Source organism: Rattus rattus, chromosome 6 (genome assembly GCF_011064425.1).
Source record: "Rattus rattus isolate New Zealand chromosome 6, Rrattus_CSIRO_v1, whole genome shotgun sequence".
NCBI lineage: Eukaryota > Metazoa > Chordata > Mammalia > Rodentia > Muridae > Rattus > Rattus rattus.
The window spans coordinates 27,981,149-27,999,193 of record NC_046159.1 but is presented as its reverse complement, the minus strand read 5'-3'; the positions used below and the strand labels follow the sequence as shown (position 1 = coordinate 27,999,193).

Here is an 18,045-nt window from a genome sequence, read left to right as displayed (position 1 = left end):
GACTCACCCCCAGCCTCTGGACTGTTCAGAATAAAGCTGCTTCCCGGCTTACGTTTTGTCCAGTGCTATCTATGTTCAGTGACCAAGGGGACAGGTCTAGGTCACTGATCTCTCAGCTATCTGAGGGTAACAAGTAACCATACCATTTTCTCCTCCACAGCCTGGCTTCCAGAGGCTACGTATTAAGGTAGCTGAACTGAGCTGCCCCTAGTTACAGCCTTTTATGACTTTTAAAATTGTCAAATTTTTAGAGATGTGGATTTAATGCTGTTGAAAGAAGAGAAATGGAAGTTATTTTCAAACCTAAATAATACGTTAAAAATAGCAAGGCAAAGCACCTAAAAAAAAAAAAATGAGAGTTGAGAAACAAGAAAAAACAGGAACCAAATAGATGATTAATTCCATTCTTACTCTGGAACCAGCTTTCTGGAGTCGGGAGGGCAGACAAAGGAGACGATGAAAAGATAAAGGGAAACTTGCATTTCTATCGCACTCTATAATTCTGTTTATCTGTAGCATAAAGATGTCAGTTATCTATTTACAATGTGGCTCCTAGGCTGACAGTCTGTCTTGCATCATCGGTTCCTAAAGCAGTAGAAATAGGGAAGGTGGGTGGTCGTGCCAAAGCCAGCTCTGACCGCTCACGGGGAGGACACACTGGGAGAATTTACAGATATCTATATCTATAGGCGGAACAATGACACAGAGGGGCAGTGATCTGATGGACGAGGGGGGGAAGGGAATGAGCTTCGGGAAGATCACCCACGGGCTCAAAGGCGGCTATGCTATTTTAAATCCTCCCTGAGCAATAATAAAAAAGAAAATCACAGAACAATTAAGAAGCAGCGATGATCCAGTAAAAATAGGTATCTATAAAAAGGAACCCTTGAAAACCGTGAACCCACAGATCACCAGGTCCTAGTGACGTGCACCCAGGGCAAGGGGAGTAAACAACCCTAAAGATGGACTGGCTTTCTTCCCAAGAGTCAGAGGTCCTGGGGAGAGAAAGAGGGATGTGAGGGTGGAGGAGTAAAGCCACGTGGGCCATACATCTCAGAACGGAACTGGAGAAGGTAATCAGTGTGGAAAGAACAAATTAAGTCTTCAGTAAAATAAAGGAGACTTTAGAAATGGCCTCAACTTCAGGAAGAACCAGAATCCCAGGGGAGCTTGCACCAGGGCTCCAAACCACCAAGACAACAGCAATTACATTTTTAGATCTCAACTTGAAGGCAAAATAGAATGGTAGTGATTTCATTGCTAGGTTTAGCCAACACATTCTGTGCCAGTCTCAGGGGTAATTACTCTGCCGGGGAGAGCTACCGCGCGCCCTGGCTCCAGATCCACTGGACAGATGGGACACCCAGAAACAAAAGGTATCGGCATATGGCAGTGTATCTGCTGAGCAACCAGGAGGGGTGCCTTGCAGTTACTGGAGAGGTTGGGAGAAAAGAGGTTGCCTCTTCTAAGACAACCACCATTGGATACTAGACACAGAGAGAACATCCTAAAGGCAGAAAAACAACAGCACCTAGGCAGGCCAAAGGTCCCTTCCATGATCTTACAAGAAACATGGATTAGAAAATTTAGAAGAATATGAAATCTAGTCTGTGAATTAATATCATCGTTTAAAGGGAAAATTAAAACTATAACAAAGACCCGCTACGCTTTTGTAGAATCTACATATGGCAGGAAATATGTTAGTGTCTAAACTCTAAACAAAAACAATAAAAACCCCTGAAACCCACTAATGTCTGAGGGGTTCGTGGACTGCTTCATAGTGTACAGATATGAATGAGAACAGATCCCTGTGGGTTCTCCTCTTCCTCAGTGGGCGTACTCACCTGTGGGAACCAAATGGCATTCTTTTGGGGGAATCTAGAAGACTTGGGCTGTGGGCAGACAGTGGGAGGAGGAGGGAAGGTGGGAACTTCAATTGCTTTGTTCTAGATTAAGGCTGCTGTAGCCAGGAATCTTTGGCCCCTTTCCCAATTGGGGCTCTGGCTGTGCCTTTCTGAGGGACATTACTCTCATTGGCTGATATCCTGGCTTATTTGGTTTCCACCCAGGAGACTAACTGGCCTCTGAAGTTACAGGGTGGAGATGGAACTCGTCACAAAGTTGATGTCGTTAGAACTGTGGAAGGGTGCACCAGGTGATTCTCCTGCCCCCGTTTACTATCAAGGCCAGGATGACGTTAAGCTGACCCCTCCAAAACTTGAAGTCAACTTAGCTCTTCTTCCTAAGGGCACCAAAGAAGGTATCCGGTGCCGGAGATGGCTTTTCACAGGGCCTCTCTGTGTACCCTAGGAAGGGGCCGCCATCTTGTTTTCTTTGTCTATTATGTTCACCATTTTCTTGTCATTTGGAGCCACTGAGGCCTGGTAACAAATCCTGTGGCTGTGACAATTATTCAAGGCTACATTTTGCTCACGGCCTTGCAGGACCCCAACCAGAAGAAGAACTATGTTTGCCATCTTCCCTTTAAGATGACAGAGGTGACTAAAAGGTTTTAAGCAGCTATCCATGGCTTTGTGGAACACCAGTTTGATGGCATGGCACAGTCGCTGTCTTTGGTCCTATGACAGAATTCCTCCCCGTTTCATTGGTGGGTGTCCGACCATGGGCCACTGTCAAAACTGAGGAGGAATCGTGGGGATTCTGTCCCTCTGTGACAGTCTGAAGGGTCTGGGTCCGGAGGATCACTGATTGTGTAGCCTAACTGCATAAGTTGCTGTAGTAAGTCTGAGGGCACTCCAACCACGCTGGACCATTAACGTAAGTTACTGGTTCAGGGTTAGTTACAGACCAGTTAGGGGAGTCACTAGTTTGGTGTTAGTTACAGATCAAGTGAGAAAAAATAAGGATTTGAACTAAACGGACACGATTGATCCTTAGGTTGGCTGATCTTCTCTAAGCAAGGTTGATGATGTCTCTGATTTTTAGTGGAAGGCAAGAGAATTATGTATCAGCTAACATTTTAAATGGTCAGCCAATTTTACACAGTTATAACTTAAATAACTTGAAAATTCTCAAGGGTGGATAATTTATCTCAAACAATTTCTTTAAAAAGTGAAAATAAGAAGATACTGCAGGTACAGTTGTATGGGCATTATTTGTTTTCCTGTGACCTTGTGACAGTGACTGAGCAACCTTGCAGAGGTCGTTAGTCCGCCCAGTCACCGCGCCCTTTGCATACCAGGTGGTGACGCTGGCTCCTGGGCATAAGGTTTTCATCTGACTGTGTCAGACAGGCTGGCGCCACCCTCACCCACCCCGCCTAACCTGCAGCTTGGGCTACGTGGGGCTGAGAAGATACGGGGATGGAAGGAAGCCTCCATTGTTCGCACCCCAGACATGCTCTCCGTTTTCCTCAATGACGCCCAAATGAAAATGGCAGGTCTGTTCTAAAAATCAAATGACATAGGTTAGCACTGCCAACAGCTTTGGAATGGGGATTTCCATGTTGTGTGTTTGTATATGCATACAAGTATGTATGTATGTATGTATGTATGTATGTATACATATATATATACATATTACGTATGTGTATGTGTATACACATATGTGTATATATATGACTTCTCTATATATCCATTTAAAATCTTACCAATTTTTTTAAGAAAGAGAAAAATTGATGTGTTCTTTTACCTTTTTATATGTTTGAGTGTTTTGTTCTCATGTATGTCTGCCTACCATCTGGGTGACTGGTGTCCTTGGAGGGCAGAAGAGGTATGTGGTCTCCAGGAACTAGAGTTAGTGAAGGTTGTGGGTTGACATAGCGGTGTTAGGAATTGAACCCTGGTCTTCTGAAAGACTCGGTGCTCTTCACTGCTGGGCCACCTCTCTAGCCCCCGTTTATCATTCCTTTGAAAAGCTTGAGTTGAAATGTTAGTCACATAACAGAGCAGTGTGTGCTTTATCCTGTGAGCCCAAACTCTGGTGCCACTTAAGAAAGTGCTTAATGAGCCAGCGCTCCCCGTTAAATCCGTTGATTGATGGAAGGAACGCCGAGAGGGGAGGCTCATAACGGCAGGATTGATGGTTGTGATATGGAGCTGAACTGGCGGCGAGGGGCTTATTTAATGACAGCCTCTTCATCTACTCTGGCCAAGGGAGGGACTCTGGGGTTCTGCTCTTGATGGAGAAGAAAATCGTAATGGCGAGGGAGCGAGGGACAACTCTAAGAGGGTAGAAAGATGGGTGGGGATGGGGAGATGGGACAGCATTCTGAAGGGTTTGGATACTCAACCATTGGCGTACTGCTGCTACCCAGGCGCATCAGCTTGCAATGGAGGCTCACACACTCAGAATCTGCTTCAAGCATAGGACACTGATGAACGGTGGGTGCTTAGTCCTGCTTCTCCAATTGTGTCGATGCATTACGTGGTGCATTCGCAGTGTGGGACAAAGCTTATCCCTGCTGTTTGAACAGAGCACTGCAGTCGTGAATGCAGACATCGGAAATGAGAGGGAAAGAAGGCTAAACCCTGCCTTTCACGTCATCACGCTCTGACGTATGGGGAAGCAGAATGCCCCATCCCGTTCTGGAGCACAGGTAGCTGCAGCACATTCAATCCAAGGGAAAAGCAGCTATGAGGGGAGCAATGCCCTCCTGGATAGCCGCTGCCAGAGCCCCCCTCTTACCTATTATGCCCTCCTGGTTGTAGCAGGTCTTGTGCATCTTCCCCATGAAGAGCTCCAGGCCGATAATGGCGTAGATGATGATGACGAAGAGCACGAGGAGGGCAATGTGCAGCAGGGGCACCATGGCCTTGATGATGGAGTTCAGGACCACCTGGAGACCTGCGCAACAAAAGCATCCACAGTAGCAAGTGGGAGTCACTGGTTCCATGCCTGAGATGAGGAGACAGAGGCTCAAGGCCACAGCCAATGAGTGACAAGGCTGGAATCTAAATCCAGGTTGGCTTGACTCCAGATCTGTCCTGGAGGCACATCCCAATAAAAGGCTCAGCAGCAGATGCTGTACCTCTGAGGGGGAGAACGTGTTGTTGTTTTCATCCGTAACTATTAGGATTTTTTAAATAGCCCCATCTCAGAGACACCCTAGTGTGTCTTCTTCTAGAGCAGAGCTCGCTCGGCACAAGGAGAACTCACTGTGACTACCCGCAGCCACACAGGACTTAGTCATCTCAGGCCTCTCTGTGGTGGATTGCCAGAGCCTACCATCGGTCCGCCTGCTCTAGAACATACAGCAGCCTGGCAGAAAGGAATCCAGGACGGCGACATTCCCAATGAAGAAACTACCTTACCAGCAGGGCGCATCTCAGAACCACGTATCGGACCCTAGGGTGTAGCTCTAAAGACGCGGTTTTAGTAGTAAATGAGGGGACCGCGGGGGATCGTGCAGTTCTACCTGGGGCCGCATCATCTGAATGTTACACTCAAAAGCCCCATGGAAAGGGACTTCTTATTTGACAGCCTGGAGTTTCCGTTTGGGGAATGAAGAAAGTTCTGCAGATTACACGGCCCACAAATGTACAGAGTGCCCCGGAGCCACACTCATAAAAGTAGTCAAAACGGCAAACTTTGTCCTGTACTTAGCATCAAGGATAAAAGGCTATCCTGAGGAGGAAGAGAAGTGAAAGGACAGCCCGGTGGTGGTTCCACTCACCAGGGAACCCCGGAGCTGGCAGTCTTGTTCTGCCCTGCCATGGGGAAAGGGGTGGGCATTGAGTGGCTGCGCTGTGGATGCTCTCTAGGAATGATGCCAGGAAGGGGCTGCAGTGGAGTGTTCAGGTGATAATAGCAGGATACTCGGGAGCCTAGGGCAGTTCCTGTTAGCTTTCTGTGAAGGAAAGCACACTAGGTGTTCTCATCCCAGGAGAGCAGGGTGAAGGCAGTCCGGATCCCACAAGGGGACAAAGCCCCTTGTGAGTCCCGCCTGGGGCTGGCTCATTTTTAGTGACTTCCTAGGACGTGTCACCTTCTCCCTATCTATCCTCTCAGACACCAAGATCTTTCTTCTGTTCTTTGGCATTTGTTTGTGGCGCTGTTCCCTGGATAACCAGAGCCGCTCGCATTGCTGAAGCCCAGAAGCACACGCTATAGCTCCGAGCTGTGGCCAGTGGTTTCCATGAGGCTAATTAGAAGAACTCTCTGCAGCTATTAAGGCAAGCGGCGGAAAAGGGGAAAAAATTAAAAAAAAGAAAGCTAGAATAATTTTACCTGTGAATTAATGTGAGCACTTTGCAGGCTCCCATTAGAGCAAGATGTTTTCAGATCCAAACGATTCCATTAATTAGCAATTTGTACACACATTAGTGTTAAAGTCTGCCAAGCCATGAAGAAAGTTGAGCTGCAAAGAAACTTTCAGGAGAGGCTGCAAGGTACTGAGGAGCCTCCTGGGTGCTCCTCCCTGAAGCTGGGAACCCCGTGACTGGCTGCCCGGCCACTGAGGAGGGATCAGGCCTCCAGCACCAGCAGCTTCAAGTGTCACGAAATAGACAGGTGACAGACAAAGAGCTGTGATCTGGGCTGAAGCCAAATGGGCCACACAAAAAGCTACTCCGAAACCTTTAGTGCCTCTTAGGAGAAAGACCAGGCTGTCCTAGTGACCTACAAAGCACTTTTCCCATCCCCCTCTCCATACATGTCCAGGTCCTCTCTCTGGAACTCAGTCAAACAGCATTTCGCTCAGATTTGAAGAGACCTCAGCCATGTGCCACAAAACGTGGTACCAGAGGGTTATAATGGAGCTAAAAGTGCCTAATGCTTACTGATATTATGGTCATCATAACATCACTGTACAAGTATGTATCCCTCACATGACTGGGGCCTCTTATGACAATTGAAGCACGACACATGCGGTTACCAGCGTGCGATATGTAAAGATGGCAGCAGATGGCTGTGCGGTTGCTTAACGTATTGACTATGCTGTCAGAGTTTGATCCCTGAGAGTCAGGAGGGATGAGAGACGCAATACTCACAAGTTGTTTTCTGACCTCCAAATGTGTGCAGTGGGTGCGCACAAACACACACACACACACACTCAATCAATCAATCAATCAATCAATCCATCTATAAATGTAAAACCAGGTTTAATTGTCTTTGAGAAGTTCACAGAAGAGTGTGCTGTGTGGTTCCATCAGTAAGTGGAGCATCTCGCAGTTGCTAAAGTTCTGTATCAGAGGCCTCCTCCAGCAACTGACCTGTACCAAGGAGGTTTGTGCGAGCGTACTGTAGGACACGCATCCGATGATGAAATCACCTGATGTACATTTCTCAGACACAGCGTTGTTAGGAACAGGGCAGCTGCACGTCCATGCCACAGCATAGCCACGGGGATTATTCCTTCCCCTCACGATGCCTTGTCTGCATTTTTCTCCAGCATCGAGTTCTTCAACTCTCAGCCCAAGCATCTCCCTTTCTGAGAGCTGTCCTCCGAAGCCCTGACCAGCGCCACTCCCTCTGATATCTGCCCTCTTAGCATCAGTTGCTGTCTTTGTAACACTCCATTAGAATTGTACGCTTTCGCTGGCATGTGTCTTAAAGGGGTTTCAAGACATTTCTATCTGCTTTCCAGTCAGGTGGCCCTGTGTGACAATACACGCTGCCTGCTTTCCATCTTTCCATCACAGGCCTGCCTGCGATGTGGGTCCCTGAGCACTTGGTGAACACTGATTGGCCACATGAGAAGTGTGTCCTCGGAGTGGCTGCCTCACAGTGCCGGGCTCTACAGTAATGGAGTCCGTTGTCCAGTTGGTGTAGGACGGAAAGGTGAATTATAGAACCGTGGAGCACCTACAGGCTATGAAGACAGCGTGTAGGACGGAAAGGTGAATTAGAGAACCATGGAGCCCCCAGGCTAGGAAGACAGCAACAGGAAATCACAATCCATGGCTGAACTCAGCCCCCAGCAATGCCAGCTCTGTTCCTTCCTTGTGCCCCTGCCTTGGTGGGCACACCTCCCACCTGAACATTGGTCCAGGGGGTGCATTCCCCACATTCTCCTACCAACCAGTTTCCACATCCTGCTAGCTTGAGTTTGGATTACTAACAGATACACACAAGTGATTTTACTAAATAAATAATGCATGCTAATGACAGAGAAATCAGAAAATACTTATGAGAGAGAAATTAGAAAAGGCAGTTGGGGGTACAATTCCTCAACCTTTTCATACATGTCTGGGGACTTCAGTTCTCACGGAAGGACGCACTGAAACATGCCGTTTTCAATGCGCGCCAGTGATCTCTGTCATTTGCAGATCCAACTTCACCTTTTCCTGTGCTGTTTTGGCTTCTACGGTTCCTAGTTTCTCCTTACACTCCAGCAGCATGCCAGCCATCTGGAGGTCCCTGGCGTCATGCCTCCCTGTTTCCGTGTGTGCTGCCTGCCTCCCTGCCTGAAACGCTGCTCCCTCCCTGCCCTACCCAGAGTCCCTTGAGTCTCACCACGGCTTTCTCGTCTCTGTAGTCAGGCATGTAGCCAAACTCACAGAGTAAAATAGCACAAGGCTCAGGGTGTGTCTTCGGACCCAGCGACCAGGGCATCTGCAAGCAAACACCATGATCCTTCGGAAAACCGAAAGCGTTACATCAGAAGATAAGACTCGTGGGACGGAACAAGGACACTGGTGACAGGGGCTTGTTGATGTCAACAATTGCCACACACCTTAAGTTGCTGTTTCGAGGACGATGGCGATAATTATTTCGGTATGAACACAGGATGGAAATAGTACTGACCAGGAACGAACAGAGCCCATCCAAGAGCATACCTGCCTGCTCAGTGTCCCCGGGGCAACCCACCTACTGACTGAGAGAGCCCGTGTGAAAGAGCTTGGGGGATTGCAAAGACTGGGTGAAGACGGATTCTACTGAAACACCAAAGCCCTGGGGCACCACAAATCTGAGAGCACCCCAGCTGAGGTGCAGCTGTCATTATTCTAGTTCCTTCTGGTCACAGTGCTGAAAACCAGATGCTGTAAACCAGAGCTGACGAAGTGCTAGAGAGAGAGGGGAAGTGACCTGTTTGCAGGGGCCCAGACACTGGATGGTGGCACTGGGAGCAGAAGACTATTCTGATTCAGTCTCTCTGGGGTGGGGCATGAGCTTGCATTTCTAAGTTCTAGCAAATACTGAAGCTACCTGGCTGCTGCTCCACCCACCACTGTGCAAGACAAAGCCCCGGAACAGCTGGTCCACCGGGAGCCACGGCAACTGCATCCACAGCCTTCCTGGGATGCTCTAATGCAGTTCAAATGCTGGGGTAGGTGTGAGTTGATTCTAGTAACATCACACCGTCAGGCTTTTATAATTAATGAAGCATGAAATGCCCGTGCTGTATACTGAGAACCACAGTGCTAGCCTTATGTCCATGCTGAGTACTGAGAACCACAGTACTAGCCTTATGTCCATGCTGAGTACTGAGAACCACAGTGCTAGCCTTATGTCCATGCTGAGTACTGAGAACCACAGTGCTAGCCTTATGTCCATTCAGGGTACTGAGAACCACAGTGCTAGCCTTATGTCCATGCTGAGTACTGAGAACACAGTGCTAGCCTTATGTCCATGCTGGTACTGAGAACCACAGTGCTAGCCTTATGTCCATGCTGAGTACTGAGAACCACAGTGCTAGCCTTATGTCCATGCTGAGTACTGAGAACCACAGTGCTAGCCTTATGTCCATGCTGGTACTGAGAACACAGTGCTAGCCTTATGTCCATGCTGAGTACTGAGAACACAGTGCTGCCTTTATGTCCATGCTGGTACTGAGAACCACAGTGCTGGCCTTATGTCCATGCTGGTACTGAGAACCACAGTGCTAGCCTTATGTCCATGCTGAGTACTGAGAACCACAGTGTCCATGCTGGTACTGAGAACACAGTGCTAGCCTTATGTCCATGCTGAGTACTGAGAACCACAGTGCTAGCCTTATGTCCATGCTGAGTACTGAGAACACAGTGCTAGCCTTATGTCCATGCTGGTACTGAGAACACAGTGCTAGCCTTATGTCCATGCTGAGTACTGAGAACCACAGTGCTAGCCTTATGTCCATGCTGAGTACTGAGAACCACAGTGCTAGCCTGACTGTACTACAGTCTTACTATACTTAATGTACCAATAGAGTTCCTCATTATGCTTTTTGTCTACTTAGTTTTGAACATGTGGGCGCTGAAGACGATGGCATAGGAAGACATATTCCTGCACCCTTCACCCCAAGAGCTTATGTGGTGATCACTGGAGTCACTGCTTCTGACAGAGGTAAGAGCCATTCAGCAGCTATGGGTGAGACCACAGACTGCATCCAACAGTACGTGATGAACGTATGAGACACTTGGCACAGTTATTTCTGACAGTGGACTCTCTCTTGTCAATCCGGCCTTTTCAGCATGCCCAGGGCTACCTCTCACCGGCCAGTCCAGGCCTATGCCTCCACCACTCTCTCTTTGCCTGTTTGTTCATGATTACACCTTTTCTTAAAAAACATTTCTCATCCCGTTTCCTCTGCAATTGTAGCTTTAGTTCTCTTTGACCTAGACGATTAATTCTTCTTCTGTACTCCTTTCTCTGAGGACCATTTTTAGTGCAGACTATGTTGGAAGACACAGGCCTGGCTACAAGCAGTTTCCAGCTAGATAGGGAGCCGGATATGTGGCCAGCGGACGGCTGAGCCAGTTAACTATAGTTCCAAGAATTATAGCTGAGAAAAAGTGACGCACTTACAGGTGCTCACATTCGAAATTCTCAAATAAAAACCCTTTATAGCCAGAGACTTACCTATTACTGTAGAAGCTTCCTAAAGCATATGCACATTAAAAAGGTTTAAACGGAATTAACCTACAGCAGAGGGACAATACCCAATCTAGACCCTCTATGCTAACAGATAAGAACCCCGATACAGGAATGAGATTTATCCTTTTTAATTGTTTGCCTATGGAGTCCCCAAAACATTACAAGTGATTGCCATGGTTTTTGGTTGCGCTCCAGAATTTGATCTTGCCAAAGATACCGTGAACTTGAGTCATGAAACATGGAGACACCAAGCAGGGACTGACCTGGGAACCTCATGTCTACTTGCTAGCTTTAACAGTGTTAGATGTGCCATGTATGCGATCAGAGGAAAAAACACACTGATCACCAATCTTGCCTACCTGCAAACCCTATGAGCTACAGCAATGACTCCCCTGGTACAACGGCGACATGAAAGTGGGTCACCAATCGCTTTCTGATTGGAGTTAAGGCCTGAGTCAGAAGACGGAATCCATACCTGATACTGTCCGCTGAGGTTAAAAAACAAATAAGCTGTGGCCTGACAGCTATAGGCTCCAGGAAGAATGTGTTACTACCATTCTGCTAAAAGACCATATTTAGCTAAAGCAAGTCCTAGTGACTTACCATGAGACCTGAAGATTGGTGGGCCTCTCAACCTTCATCAGAGAAATTTCTTTTTGCAGTAGGTGGGAAAGAACAGAGTTCCCCAACTAGTTAACAGTCAGAGAATAAGAGAATGGAATGCTCAGCCCTAAATGTGATATCTATATCATGCCCATCCAAGGCTCAAGGATCTTCATAAGCAATGGGGAAGGGAGATGGTCAGAGGCAAAGGTATTAGATTAATATAAACAAATAATGCTTGCTGGACACAAAAGTGCGGTTGCACACAAGAATGCTCGGCAGTTAGGACAGTACGCACAACATGTGCTCAAGCTTAAGTCAGACAAAATATCAACATGGAGAGGGGGAGGTGGGCATGAAGTCCCACCCAGCCCAGGAGACATTGGCATTTAATCGTTACTGGAGAGGAAGAGTGAATTTTCTTTAAGTGTATGACCCTTAGTAGATTGACCATATCCTAGGGCAGGCCCCATAGTAAAGAGTGTTTGGGCAACACAAACTGGTCTTTATAGAAAAGAGGCGGGGGGAGGGGGGGAGGCAGGCAGGGAGAGAGAAAGAAAGACAAAAAGGAGAGATAGAAATAAAGGGGAGGGAGGAAGAGAGGGAGAGAAAGTAGGAAATTCTCAAAGAATACATAATATATATATATATGTATATATATATGTACATTATATAAAATAGTCCAGTTGTCACCACCAAGCCAAGTCAAACTCTACACAAACATTTCCTTTGTCTTCTCTTCTAACTTTAAGTTACGCTTCTCCTACCATGTCCTACCAACCCATAATACTTGTGGGCCTAAACTTGAGTTCAGTTTCTTGAAGATGAGCATGGACAGTCACTTATGCCTTAACCACGGCTGTCATGGCCAGTCCCCACTGCAGCCACTGTTGTCCTTCCTGACTCCTGCTTGGGTTGGAACACAGGACGCTCTACTTCCTCTGTGCCTCAACCCATGTTGCTTCTCTCATAGTGGCCTAGTCCAGAAACCTACAGAAGTTTTCCACCTCGATGACCCCTATCAAGTCCTCCTCTACAGGATCTGCCCACAGTAAACAGCCTTTTCAGAGAGGCTTAAATCACAGGGTACTAAGTTCCAGCAGGGAACAGGGAGCACATTCAGATCAGGGTCATTCCTGGTGCTCCGTTTTTCTATGTAGGTAAAGGGTGAAAGGACCATGGGCAGAGAAATAACCACAGGGGAGGCAGTAATCACCCCCATCCTGAAAGGTGAATGGGGCTCCCTGGTGACAGGGGAGGAGGCAAAGACCACCTGGTGATGCCGCTCAAGGAAGGATATGGAAGCACCAGGTACTGAGAAGTACCTTCTTCACTCCCACTGAGTTCTCACGGGCTTTGCCATCCACTGAACCCAACTTGTAGCTGGAAATCAAGGCAGCTTACCAAGATGGTGCCTGGGGCTAGCATCCCTGGCCAGACAGCAGAGTCTGGAGGGGTGGAGGGACAACAAGGTGAAGCAAAGATGAGCTAGAGTAGGGGTTCAACGTGTCAGAGCTTCTATGCGACACCATCACTAATTCATGAAAGCCAGCAGGGGTTACTTTACTTGGAAGCCTGCTAAGCTTTGTGAGACATTGCTCCCTTTATGAGGGGGTGATAACGTCAATAACCTCTGACCCCAACTCACTAGCCAATCCTAGGTCCTCATCCCAAAGCTGAAGCTAACCCAGGGTACAGTACATGAGGTACCAGCACTGATGGATGTGCTACTCCAGGGCACTACGGGTTACGGTAAGTGACTCATGGCTTGCTTCTGATGTACAGGTACCTGTTCACCCCCACGAGAAATTAGAGGCATGATGAATCTCCAGAATGGAAGACTGCGATTTCCTTCAGCTAATGGGACAATAGACACTTTTTAATAGTCACACGAGCCTAATGGAGTTTGAAAGAAAATAGGAACGGAGGAAAAGAACTCCTTGTTGGGTTAAGGAGTACTAGCCGTGTTGAGCTTAGGGGTGCTAGTGGCTTCTCTTTCTGGAAGAGCCTTCCTATTGCAGGGGGAGGAGCTCTTGCCGGGATCGTTCGCCACAATCTCCAATCTTTCATGTTAGATGGAAATCTTTCTTTTTAGATGCGCACGTTCATTTATTCTCAGTTCAATCCTTTCAGTCAAAAACATTTCTGTACCAAACAGAGATTTGCTGAACACTAAGAGACAGCTGGGTCCCTGGGAAAGATGGTGGTTACTCTGCTCCCTAATGACTTAGAATCATTAGGGGTCACTGTTATAATGGCAATCTGGATTAGAAAGGAGGCTCGGAGAAAAGGACATGAGAGGGCTCTGAATGTCAGAAGAAAACTGAACGTGGAAGAACGGAGACAAGCTGATCCAAAGTCAGCTCTCTTCCTGAAGATTCGGCACGGGCTAGGCTCTGTGCTAGTTACTATGCGTATCATTCCACTGAATTCCCCCATGGCCCTCCTAAATAGAGAGGAACCAAAGCTTGGATGTAATAAATAACTTGTCCAAGTCGACATATCTGCTCAGTGGAAGAGCTGACGTTAAAAGCTAAAACTTTGAAACTCATATTCTGTAGCAAGTGTTCAGATAAAAATCACAAGTGAGCTGCATATAACCAGACCTCCAACACACACACACACACACACACACACACACACACACACACACACAGACACACACACACACACACAGACACACAGACACACACACACACTGTGCTTTGCCCAGTGAAGATCTCTGTCCTCTGGTCCTCAGTGAGGCCTCACGGCACGTTTCCCATGACACCTCTAATCTGCCAGAAGTCCCTGCATCCCAGGGTACCATCCTTCCCTCCTCTTGCTGCTTGCTCACTGCATCCCTGTGACACAGGGAGAGTAGAAGCAAAGCCCCTTGGGCAACTTCCGGGGGCTCATGCATCCGTTCCCACTGTTTCTTAGTCTCTTAAAAACCTGCGGAAAGTGAAGGCATTACCCAGGGTGATTCATCATAGGCCACACACCCAGCCAACTGTGACTCAGGACAAGACACAGACGGCCATGCCTAGCTCTGTAGATACCCTATGTCTTTCTTAGTGTCCCCCATTATGTCAAGACAGTCACTACATTGACAAGTTAAGATGTAATTAATCATATAATAATCATCATGAGCAAATGAAGAGACATTAATAAACTTTAATAACCACTTTTTTGTCTTCTGCTTTTCTAGATTTCTGTTTTGGATTCTTGTTCTTAGCCTTCTTTCTCCATTTTCAGCTCGATAATTCTATTTTGAGCTGTATCAACATTTACTTTGGAATTTTTTTATCTTAGCATTTATAGTCTTTGCTTCTAAACCTACATCTGGTTGTTTCTACAACTTCTGGTTCTCTGGGAAACTTCTAACTTTGTCGTTGATGTCTTTAAAAACACTAAACAACATTCCACATTCTATAGCTGAGTAATACCCGTACCTGGGTCTCCCGTGCATCTTTTTCTATTGTCTATGGTTTTTTGCTCATTTTCATTTATTTATTTTGTTTCCATGCATACCTACCTATTTTATATAATGAGTTAGACCTTACTTTCACAAAACTGCTTTTCAAAATAATTTGACAGCTTTGATGGTGTTACATTTCTCCGGAGACTTTTTCGTGTTTGTTACTGTCAAACATCTTTTCCTGGTGTTACACAATTCAGAACGTTTTCCTAGCATATCAAATGTTGTCTTCAACTGGACAGTTGATCCGAATTACCTCACCTGACGTTGCCAAGAGCAAAAGTAGCCTGCTCTTCTGAAGAGTCACATCACGTGGGGACGTCTCCTGGCTGTTTTCCTGCAGACTGCACTCTCAGAACTGGAGAATGGAGTCTCTGAAGACATGTACAGATTCTAGGAGGTTCTCTTAGGACCACAACGTGGCTACTTTTGGAATGAAATTTCTGGAGAATAGCTATTAATGAAATGATCATCTAATAGTAAGATTAGCCAGCAGGGCATGCAAGACGGTCTGGTTCCTGCATCTCAAGTTCTCATTCTTTAAAAAAAAAAAATGCACGGCTTTGGGGTAAAATGACAATTTCCCCTGTGGATTTGGTGGCACTGCAGAGTTACCAAACGGAATCACCAAGCCAGCGCTTGTATCTTTATACCAATTTCCCCGAGTTATACTTTCCTGTCCAACTACTCATAACTTTCTCTCTCCTGGCTCAGGTGTGGTGAGAGCCAGAACCATGGTTCTTTGTTGCTGCCCCTCCTGGCGACCCGGCACCATGATTCATTCTCTCATACATTTTAACAAAATGCTCCTCATGTCCGGGTTCTGGCCCGGCTCACCCAGCAACAGAAACTCTGCCACCCACCATTTTCATAGAGGTGGAGACCCTACAAACCTTTTTAAAAAATCATATGAGAAAAACGCCTATATATTTTCAGGTTGGGAAGTTGGCTCAGCACAGGTCAAAGGCTCTTGCTGGGCAACTTGAGAGCCTGGGTCTGGATCCCTAGAAGTCCTGCAGAAGTCAGGTGAGGTGCAGCACCCTTGTGACTGCAGTGCTGCATGTTTGAGGGGGGCAGGTCCTGAGGGTCCACTGCCGTGCCAGTGTGGCTGAACGGGGAACTAAGAGACCCTGTCTCAAAAAATACTGTGGAGAAATGAGTAAGGAAAGAAATTCCAGCATCAAATACTGGCCTTCACGCATGACTGCACAGGGGAGTAATATCCTGTCTTTCTGTCTGTCTCTCTGTCTGTCTGCCTGTCTCATAACAATAATAAATGTATATTTTAGATTTGTGAGAGAAAAAAACCCATCAAGCTATTTGCCTTCTGCCATTGATGAACCAAGTCACCCTTGGGTTTGGCTTTCAGTGTCTTGATGGTGAAGACATACCATCACCATCTATGAGACACCCCTCTTTGGTTCTCAAATTTGCTGAATTTATATTTTATAATTACCTCAAGAAAGCAATTCTAATCTTTCTATCCTCCAGCTTCTGCTCTGCCTTACACACAATAAATTCTCAATACCTTTGCAAGGAAAAAAATCAGTACGCAGCACTGAATGTATGAGATTATCTATATAACTGTTAACGGAGGAATCATTCATTTTGTAATTTAAAAATTAAGTACACTTCAATTTCCACATATTTCAGAGTACTGAGTACCAACTAGCCATTTCACCATAAACATTTAAAAAGCTGAAAAACCTGTGAAGAAGTTGTTTCTATGAAGTGGACATAGTGTCTGTAACACTTCCGGGAGCCCCGAGTCCATCGGACGGCTGTCCGAGTACGGTGGAGTTGGATCAGAACGTGAGAAGCTGAAACAGTTTGTTGGGACATCAGCAAGGAGCCAGGTAGAGGATAAGGGCCCCTGGAGGTTTGTGTGGTGTGGCTTTGAACAGGATTATACAGGGCAAGTGCAACTACCTGGTTGGATCAGATGGCAACCACTCGAGGAGGGCAGAATGGAGGTGCCACAGGCGTTATAATCAGTGCTGGGGGCGGCGGGTGGGGGAGGGGAGAAGAGGTCAGAGGCTGGGGCTCTGGCCCTCTCATATGGAGAGCACAAGTGAACATGTCAGTCAGTGATGTTAGCACCTTAGCACCCGACTCCAGTGCCAGAAAGGGACACTTCAGGGGCAAGAACCTTCTGCTACATACCCTGAACTCACCAGGACAAATCTTTAAACCAGACTCCCCACTAAGTGCACAGGGGAAATGGGATTTGAAGGTTAAGGGACACGGTTGTTCATTTGGTCTATGCCAAGAAGCGTAAAACCAAGTCCACGCAAGCTGAGAAACTAAGCTTTTGGCTGAAGAATTAAAAAGCTTTGGAAGATAGTGGATTCCAGACCTCATAAAGATCAATAAAGAAATAAAGACCAAATAAAGAAATGGGAATGTGATATATATATATATATCCAATAAAAAAGAGACTGCATTTGTTAGATTTAACAGACAAATATTTTAACTAGTTGTTTTGTGCATGTGTGTGTGCACACAGGAAAGCCTATTTAGAGAATAACAAGTGTATAGTATTAAAGAGAGAACAGACGCATGCCATAGGTGGGTGGGAGCAATACAGGGGAACCCAACTCAAGCTCCATAATTATAAAGCAACTGATCTGAATAAAAAAAAATCACTGAGTAAGCACAATGAAGCTAGAAACAGCAGCAGAAGAGACAGACAGACAGACAGACAGACAGACAGACAGACAGACAGGTGAGGTGGAATGACAAAGGAAGTTATCCAATCTGCGGAGCACAGACCAAAAAAGAACTGGGGGGAAATTGGCAAAGCTGTAAGGATGAATGGAAGGAATAATGCATGATGGCCAAAGGTGTGCATGTAGAACACCAGGAATAAGGATGAGTGGAGCAGACGACAGTGTCCGAGGACATCAGGACATCCTGCCTATTCAGCAGGAGACTCAGGGACAGCAAGTAAAGGGGGCACGTGAAACACTGGGTTTCCATAACAGCCTTAAGCCACTCAATTGTTTACTGTGAAACAGTAATGGCGAGGTGTGATTATAAAATACGCATGATCGCAGGACAGAGGGTTGTAAAGAAAGTGTATTATAAAGTTGTGAGATTACTGTATCTGCACCTATATCTGTGAGATCTGCTAGTTTCAGTGACCATCATTTTTATCTCAGAAAAGTTGGTGCACTGTGAACCTTGACTACATCCTTAACGCCCATGCATTCCTGCCCTGGGATGGT

At 46.6% G+C, this 18,045-nt stretch overlaps 1 protein-coding gene across 3 annotated transcripts in view; it reads right to left on the bottom strand.

The window, feature by feature from the left end:
* Cacna1c (calcium voltage-gated channel subunit alpha1 C) overlaps window positions 1-18,045 on the bottom strand; it is a 608,098-nt gene that overhangs the window by 156,735 nt on the left and 433,318 nt on the right. For all 3 annotated transcript variants that reach the window (XM_032905806.1, XM_032905803.1, XM_032905804.1), the window contains exon 6: window positions 4,648-4,806. In XM_032905806.1, the coding sequence (XP_032761697.1) occupies window positions 4,648-4,806 (159 nt within the window). The remainder of the gene's footprint in view (window positions 1-4,647; window positions 4,807-18,045) is intronic.